At 36.4% G+C, this 9,519-nt stretch overlaps 1 protein-coding gene across 1 annotated transcript; it reads right to left on the reverse strand.

The window, feature by feature from the left end:
* Positions 1 to 2,074: 2,074 nt before the first annotated feature.
* On the reverse strand, positions 2,075 to 2,647 carry LOC131172946 (proline-rich receptor-like protein kinase PERK2). Its single transcript, XM_058134579.1, has one exon. The coding sequence runs from the start codon at positions 2,645 to 2,647 to the stop codon at positions 2,075 to 2,077; it is 573 nt and encodes a 190-aa protein (XP_057990562.1).
* Between the last annotated feature and the right edge of the window lie 6,872 nt (positions 2,648 to 9,519).

Below are 9,519 nucleotides of genomic sequence, written 5' to 3' on the forward strand. Positions count from 1 at the left end.
AAAATTTTAAAGAAAATTTTAAAAATTTTGCAAAAATTTTGCCCTCACCCTTAAACTCAAATGAAACATTGTCCTCAATGTCTAAAATGAATGCAAAGATGGGCAAAATTGTGTGAACTAATCAATTAATGAAATATATACAATTGGGGATTAAATCAATATAAGCTCAAGAATTTCAAAATTAGCTCAAAATGATATTGACAATGAAGCTTTAGAGAGAAGAATGTGAAAAAGTATCCCAAATGTATGAATTTACAATGCTTAAGAAGTTGCGTAAGATGTTGCTTAAGGCTAAGCGAGGTTTGCATAAGGCTAAGCGAGATCTTAAGCACTAGGAACATGTTAAGAATAAAAAGAACTGCAAGTGATCGAGTACGTCATGATGAAATTAAATAGGTTTGGCTGAAGGTGAGCTGTGCCACTCATTAATAGTCAAAAATTTAGAACTGAATAAAGGAGAAAGTGCAAAGATAATGTGTACCAAATTGTAAAATAGGAGCATTCAGAAAATAACTAGATTCACAATTGCAAAAACACATAGGATAGTAAAGCAAGAGAGAATAAGCTAAAGAAAATGTGTGAGTGTGAGCACAATTATAAAATAAGATAAATCACAACTGTTACCAAAGTTTGAAGTTTAACAAACAAATGACAAAATGAAACGAAAGTATGGAACAAACACAGAAACAAATACAGAAATAAAAACTAAATTTTGGACGGAGCCTAAGGTATTGTTAAACTAAAGAAACTGCTGCTACTGCTATTACTGTTAAGGATTTGTTGCCTCATTAGGGTCTGCTTTAGGTTCTGTAGTAGTTTCATTATGATCTGAAGCTTCAAAGGCAGTTTCCAAGTTTTCTGTGAGGTCCTTCATTTCCTGAAGCATGTCTTGGCCCCAATGATATAAATACTTGAAAGATTGGGCCAATTTGTTGTAGAGCTCCAACATTTGAAATTGCTGTTGTTTTTGCTTCTTTTTAAGAGATGAAAATCTCTTTTTAAGCTTCTTTTCTAGCCTCTTCTGCTGTGTGACCTGCTGCTAACCCAGAACATCAATTTTAACTTCTAAGCTCTTCAAGGTTGTAAGAATATATGTGGTGTCAGGTGAGGGAGCAGATGGTTGGGCAGTGAAGCTGGCTACTTTAGATTCTAAAGATCTTAGGACGGACAGAATATCTGCTGAAAACTGCTGGGCAGTGGCTACTTGAGGTGCTGCCATAGGTTCTGTTGGTGCAAAAGCACTTGGTGCTGCAGACCCACTAGCATCAGCATGCTGCTGTAACAACACATAAGTATGCCCTTTCTTCTCACAAAGATCCATGTGAAGCAACATTGTGCTGTCTAAAAAGGACTCACCAGACACTGGCAGGAGCTTATGTAAACTAGCATCAAAGCCAAATGAATTGGCTATAGCAGTTATATAACCTCCAAAAATTATGCTTCCTGTGGTGTGTCTTGTGAGAGTTTGGTGCCAATGAGTAGCTAGGAAATAGGTTGTGCTAGCTGGTTGTCTCTCCTTGATACACCAAAGGAAAAAATAAATCTCCAGCACCCACAATGCTAGTACTGTGTCCCCTGCCTAAGACAGTGTAAGAGATAAATCTATAAAGGTATTTTAACACAGGATCCACTATCCTAGTGGCCTTTGCTGTCCTCTGCCTATAATAACCTCCATAAGATGCAATTCTTTTCAGAATTTAATAGGATCATAGATGGTTTGTTGCCACTCAATGCTCTTATAGCCAAGATCCTGAAAACCAAAAATTACACTCATAGAACCCATATCTAACTCCCTATCAATGCCAGCACATCTAAAGCAGATTACATCTCTATGCCCAGGGACAGTAGGTTTGAAATTCAACTTTAGGGAACTTAAAAATTCCAAAGTCAAATCTTTATACACTAGTTCCCTAATCCTAGCAAACTCAGTCCAGTTGACAGCATCTAAATAAGCAAACACAAAGTCATAAATTCCTAATTCTTTTAAAATATGCTCATCCATATATTTGTTTACTGAAATGGGCTTAGAAGCTAAACTCTCATAAGCATTTTTCATATCTATGTCTTTAAAAGCCTAAGGTAATGGAAAAGGTGCCTCTTCTATGTCATCGACAGATGTTGAAGGTGCTGCTAGAGCACTGGCAGGCTGGGGAGAGGCTAAGGGTGACTGAAATATAGGTAGTGGAGCCACTGGTGATGAAATTGGCGATGATGACCTAGTTTTTTTACTAACTGGTTTGGAAGAGACCCTGGGTGAAGAGTCGAAGCCCAAAGAAATAGAGGGGTTCCCTTTTCTTTTTACAACAGAGGCTTTCTTGGTTTTACCTGCAGTCATTTTGGTTTTAGTTTTAGGTTTGGCTTGAGTTAGCACAGGTTCAGGCATCGGTTCTTGAATATGGGTTTTGATAATAGGTGTTTCAATTGCGGCTTCTATGGCAGGGGCTAGGATGGGTGTCTCAATAGTGACTTCATTTTGTGGTGTGAGTGGTGTCGGCGGAATGAGGGAGGGTGTTTGGTTTTGGGGTAGTGGTGGTGAAGATGGTGGAGGCGATTGTAGCGGTGGTGGGGTGCTCGATGGTGACTGTGGTGGCGATGGCGGACTGGGACTGGGGTTAGCATTAGCAGAAGGTGAAGATGGAGTAGCCATTTTCGATTTAGCAGAATGTTTGGATTTTCTGGGTTTATGGGTAGACCACATCTTAGTCCTTGCCATTTAAGAAAAAGAAATAATCTCTTTAACTTCCCAAGAAAAGCCGGAAGAGATGGTGGAGGGAGTAGATGAATGCTCTTATTTATCGGGAGTGAGAATGGAATAAAAGTGGCAGAGATTTGGGACTTTTAAAATTTAGGGCAGACAATTGGTTACTTAGGGTAATGCTTGGGGTTAAGCATGGATTGCAAAGGCTACAGCATAGGGTAAGCACAGAGCAATTACTGAACTCAAGATTCTGGTGTTGCTTAGGGTTAAGCTGAAATTTGCTTAGCGTTAAGCAGGAGTTGCATAGGGTACAGCTTAGGGTAAGCAACATCATTAGCAAATTTTGGTAGGTTTTGGGAAAAATTGTGATTTCACTTACCAAAAACAGTCCAAATGCTATGGAATGCTATCTTAACACTCAGCAATTACCAAATACACATTAACACCACAAAATTGAAGAATTTAAGCTCATCATGTCTCATAAACTTATCAAGCATAATACAAGCATGTGGTAATTAGCTCAAATTAGGCACAAATTGTAATTACCCTTTGCAAACTTAATGAAATGGTCTTATTCCTAAGCTTATACCCAAAGCACATTTTCAGTAGCATTTGAGACAAGTTCCAAGCATTTAAAAATTACAGAAAAGACATAGAAATTAACTTCTCAAGCAGCATGAAAGTAGTGTGAACAGTAACATAAACAGTAACTCAAACAAAAACATGCAAATTCTAACAACTACAAAAACTATATATACACTAAAAGGTAAAACTTAACAAACACTATTTTTGCACTTTAATAAAGCTCACATCATTCCTAAATATCAAAATTGATCCTCATTCAAGTTGTATTTCACAAAATTTACACAAAACACAAAATCAAATATGTGCTATCAAGTAGATTTCAATATCAGTAATTTAGCACAATTTTAAAAATGTTACTGTTCACAGGGACTGGATAAAGTGTAGAAATTTGCTTTATACTTGCTCTCTTTCAATTCTTTCTTTTTGCTACATGTGTCAATTTGCCCAATCTTCATGAATGACTTACAAAAGATAAATAAATGTCACTTTTGAGTTTTCTGAGGGTAAAAACTAAAAACGAAATGAAATAGAAAATTAATAAACTATAAAAGGATACGCTTGGGTTACCTCCCAAGAAGCGCTTGTTTAAGGTCTTAAGCTCGACCTTCCACTCCAAATCACCTAAATATTCCCAGTTGGGGAACTAAGCCATGAAACCTCTACAACCTTTTGTATGGGCTCTCCAACAATATAATGCTTTAATCTTTGCCCATTAACTTTGAAAGTACTTAAGGTTTCATTCCCTATCTCCATAGCTCCATATGGATATACCTTTATAACAGTGTAAGGCCCTGACCATCTTGACTTTAATTTTTCGGGAAATAACCTTAACCTAGAATTATATAATAGAACAACATCCCCTTCTTGAAATTCTTTCCTCTTAATATGCTTATCATGCCATCTCTTAGTTCTTTCCTTGTAAAGCTTGGCATTTTCATAAGCATCCAATCAAAGTTCCTCAAGTTCATTTAATTGCAACATTCTTTTTTCTCCTACAGTTTTTAAATCAAAATTCAGTGTCCTTAGGGCCCAATATACTCTATGCTCCAACTCCAAAGGTAAATGACAAGCTTTCCCATAAACCAATCTAAAAAGGGTGGTGCCAATGGGAGTTTTAAAAGCTGTCCTATAGGCCCAAAAAGCATCATCTAACTTTAGTGACCAATCTTTTCTTGAATTATTCACTGTTTTCTCAAGATTTCTTTTTGACTTTTTATTTGAGATCTCCACTTGACCACTAGTTTGTGGATGGTAGGATGTTGCAACCTTGTGCTTTACTCCATATTTTTGTAATAATCTCTCAAATTGATGGTTGCAAAAATGAGAACCTCCATCACTTATAATGGCACGTGGAGTTCCAAATCTTGTAAAAATGAACTTCTTTAGGAATTTGATCACAACCCTAACATCATTAGTTGGAGATGGTATAGCTTCAAACCATTTGCTCACATAATCTACTCCAACTAAAATGTACTTGTGTTCAAAGGATGATGGAAAGGGTCCCATAAAATCAATTCCCTACACGTCAAATAGTTCCACTTTCAATATGTTTTGGAGGGGCATTTCATCTCTTTTTGAGATATTTCCCATCCTTTGACACCTATCACATGCATTTACAAATTTTCTCACATCTCTAAACATATGTGGCCAAAAAAACCCTGCTTGAAGAACTTTTTCTACAGTCTTTGTAACACTCATATGACCCCCATAAAGTGAAGAATGGCAATCTCTAATAACATTCCCTATCTCCTCATCAGCTAAACATCTTCTAATCAACCCATCTCTACATCTCTTAAACAAAAATGGTTCTTCCCAATCATAATCCCTCACATCAAAAAGAAATTTCTTCTTTTGCTGCCATGTCAGATCAGGTTGAAGGATTCCACAGACCAAATAGTTCACGAAATCTACATACCAAGGGATTTTTGTACTCATGATTACCAACAGCTGCTCATCAGGAAAATAATCATATATTGGAAGCTCTTTCCCCAAATTATCTCCTTGTTCTTACCTCAATCTAGACAAATGATCTACTACTACATTTTCTACTCCTTTCTTGTCCTTAATTTCCAAGTCAAACTCTTGAAGGTGTAGTACCCACCTTATCAACCTAGGTTTGGCCTCTTTTTTCTGAAGGAGATACTTGATAGCTGCATGATCTATGTACACTATTACCTTAGACCCTACAAGATAGGACCTGAATTTATCTACTGTGAATACCACTGCCAAAACTCTTTCTCTATAGTAGAGTAATTTATTTGAGCATCCTCTAAGGTCCTACTTGCATAATATATTGCATACACCTTCTTATCTTTCTTTTGTCCCAAAACAGCCCCAATGGCATAATCGCTAGCATCGCACATCAACTCAAAAGGTAATGACCAATCAGGTGGCTGCATAATAGGAGCAAATATCAAAGCTTCCTTTATCCTGCAAAAAGCATTCATACAATTAGTATCAAAATGAAATTCCACATCTTTACTCAATAAATTGGTAAGAGGTTTAGAAATCTTAGAAAAATCCTTGATGAATCTCCTGTGAAATCCAGCATGCCCTAGGAAACTCCTCACTCCTTTCACAGATGTCGGGGGTGGCATTTTCTCAATAATTTCTACCTTTGCTTTGTCCACCTCAACAACCCTATTTGACACAAGATATCCCAAAACAATTCCTTCTTGTACCATAAAATGGCACTTTTCCCAATTCAAAACTAAATGAAACTCTTCACATCTTTGCAAAACTTTAGACAAGTTAGATAAGCATTCATCGAAAGATTTACCATACACAGAGAAATCATCCATGAACACTTCCATAATATCCTCAATATGGACATCTTTGAAAATATAGACATCATACATCTTTGAAATGTAGCTGGGGCATTACATAATCCAAAAGGCATTCTTCGATATGCAAAGGTACTATAGGGACATGTGAAGGTGGTTTTATCCTGATCATCCGGGTGAATAGGGATCTGAAAGAACACTGAATAACCATCCAAATAGCAAAAATAAGAATGATGAGCTAATCTCTCAAGCATCTGATCTATAAATGGTAATGGAAAATGGTCCTTTCTAGTTGCATTATTCAGCTTCCTATAGTTTATACACATTCTCCATCCAGTTACAGTCCTAGTAGGTATTAGTTCATCATTTTCATTTTTCACTACTGTGATGCCCCCTTTTTCGGTACAACATGAACTGGACTTACCCAATTGCTATCAAAAACAGGGTAAATGATACCTGCATCAAGCAATTTCAAGATTTCCTTTTTCACAGCCTTTTTCATATTTGGATTCAATCTCCTCTGTGACTCTCTAGAGGCTTTATGATTATTTTCCAACAAAATTCTATGCATGCACACAGAAGGATGTATTCCTTTAATATCATCAATGGTATAACCAATTATCCTTCTATGCTTTCTAAGAACTCTTAATAATTTTTCAACTTCACAATCATTCAGTTTTGCACTAACAATCACAAGATATGTAGAATTTTGACCAAGAAAAGCATACTTGAGATTTGTTGGAAGAGGTTTTAACTCTACCTTCGGTGCTTCACTTTTTTCAAGCATTGATGATGAAGTTGTATCTTGCTTCAAATCTCCAATCTTCTCAATACTAGCCATAGACAAAGGTGGATTTTCTTCCAAGATTTTAGCATATTCTGCAGCTTCTTCGATCTCATCCCCTTTTTTGATGTTGTAAACCAAACAAGCTTCTAAGGTGTCTTCAGGATGTTGCTTTTTGAGCACTTCTCTGACCACTTCATCTATCACATCAATTCTCAAGCATGAATTTGAATCATCTTTCTTTTTCATTGTTTGAAACAAATTAAATTCAACTTTTCTTCCCCAAATTCTAATGTAAGCCTTCCATTTTTTACATCAATCACAACTCCAGCAGTAGCAAGGAAAGGTCTACCAAGAATAAAAGGAATGTGTACATCCTCCTCTATCTCTAATACTACAAAATCTACCGGTATGAAAAACTTTCCAAATTTCAAAGGAACATTCTCAATCACCCCAATTGGAAATTTAATAGACATATCTGCTAACTGTAGTGAAATGGTGGTAGGCTTCATTTCTCCAATCTTCATTTTCTCATAGAGAGACAATGGTATTAGACTAACACTGGCTCCAAGATCACATAAAGCCTTACCTATACTGATATCCCCAATGTGACATGGTATGGAAAAACTTCCAAGATCTTTCAGCTTAGGTGGGAGCTTGTTCTGCAATATAGCGCTGCACTCCTCAGTAAGTGCAACAGTTTCATAATCTTTCAAACTTCTTTTATTTGATAAAATCTCTCTCAAAAACTTAGCATAAGAAGGCATTTGAGAAATGACATCGGTGAATGGAATGTTGATATACAACTTCTTTAAAACTTCAAGGAATTTCCCAAACTGCTTATCTAATTGTGCTTTCTGAAACCTCTGAGGAAAGGGCAATGGTGGCTTGTACGGTGCAGGAGGCACATATTTCTTTTCTATTTTCTTTTTATCTTCTTTCTCTTCATTTGCTTCCTTACTAGCTTTAGCTTTAGTTAAAGTGGATTCACTCTCACACTCATCTTTTTTTTCTTTCAACTTTACTTCAAGTTCGTGTTCTTCCCCCATTACATTTTCACTTCTTAAAGTAACAGCATTGCACTGCTCCCTTGGATTCTCAAGTTCGCTAGGAAGCTTCCTAAAAGCTTTACTATTTTAAGAGCTAGCCTGTTGAGCTATTTGATTCTCTAACATCTTATTGTGTGTTGCCATTTGATCCACTTTAGATGCTAATTAAGAAATCATTTCTTACTAACTTTGGTAGCTCACTAATAGAGTCTCAATCACGACTTCCAATCTAGCTATCTTGTCTGGTTGTGCTTATTGTGGTGGAGGTTATTGTAGTTGTGGAGGAGCAGACCCATTTTGAGGTTTGGGAATTCCAGGAGGAGGACCTATATTCTGCTGAAAATTCTGATGTTGTTGATACCCAGAACATTGCTGAAAATTCTTGTGTTGTCCTTATCTACCTCCCCAAGAGAAATTTGGGTGGTTTCTCCATGTTGGATCATAAGTTGTAGAAAATGGGTTACTGCCTGGTCTTTGATTGTAGTTCCTCACATAATCCACTTGCTCACTTGAAAAATCTTGACTAAGTGCAGAAAAATCAGCTGCACAATTGACATTTGCAGCTCCAACTTCTACTGAATTACTAGAACCTCCAACTGAAGAATCTACTGTAACACCCTCCCTGTAGCAATTCCGTACATTCTACTATTCTGGTGACCGTGTCGGTCCGGACAGCTAGAACGTCTGGAAAAATATTTAAACTAAAGTGAGGAATCATAATTAACTCAAATATTAATAAGAAAAATTTAGAAAAAATTTTGGAAATAAAATACAACCAAGTTAAATGAGCCGGTGCCCTAGCAACAAGTAACTTAGTGGGAAGTTGCGGTCCTTGCAACTAGGAGCCCTAAACCCGAGGAAAATTTCATAAAATAGTTTTTGGGATACCAGAGAAGGGTCATTGAGGTTTATATGGCATTAGAATGCCAGGAAAATGCTTAGAAAAATTTTTCAATTAGTACAGACTATTTTAGTCTGTTAAGCCAAACGAAGGGTATTTTGATCATTTCGCCTTCAGAGCTTATTTTTGGCCGACTTGTTCAGTTAAGTAAATAATTATTATGACACAAAATGTGAATAAATATTGCTAAAAATTAAATTGAAATTAAGTAGACAAGAAAAGAAAAGAAAATGAAAGAAATTAGAATTATGACATCATTATGATGTCATTAAAATCCTTCCACCCAATCAAACTTTGACACATGGCACTAACTTAATTAAAATGACTTAATGGGCAAAAAAAAAAGAAAAAAATCGGTTGCTTCTTCTCCTTCCTTCAACCAGCCGTTTCCTCTCCTCCATACCCAACCTCCATTAAAGCTTATCAAAGCTTTAAACCTCACCAAATCTCACTTGAAATCCTTACCTAGCTTCACAAAAAATTAACCTAGCAACTTGATCATCCTCTAAGCAGCCAAAAGAGGAAGAAAAAAGAGAGTTTAGTTTGCTTGAAATTCTGCTCCAACAAGGTTAGTGTCCAATTCTTGTTCCTTTTGCATTAATTCATGTTCAATGGCATGAATTGTGTAGGAAATATAAGAAAATAAAACAAACAAGTGTGTGTGTGCACCTTACAAATTTTGGCAGCTAGGGTTTGATGATTTTGCTTGGTATAAAAAT

Source organism: Hevea brasiliensis, chromosome 14 (genome assembly GCF_030052815.1).
Source record: "Hevea brasiliensis isolate MT/VB/25A 57/8 chromosome 14, ASM3005281v1, whole genome shotgun sequence".
Taxonomy (NCBI): Eukaryota; Viridiplantae; Streptophyta; class Magnoliopsida; order Malpighiales; family Euphorbiaceae; genus Hevea; species Hevea brasiliensis.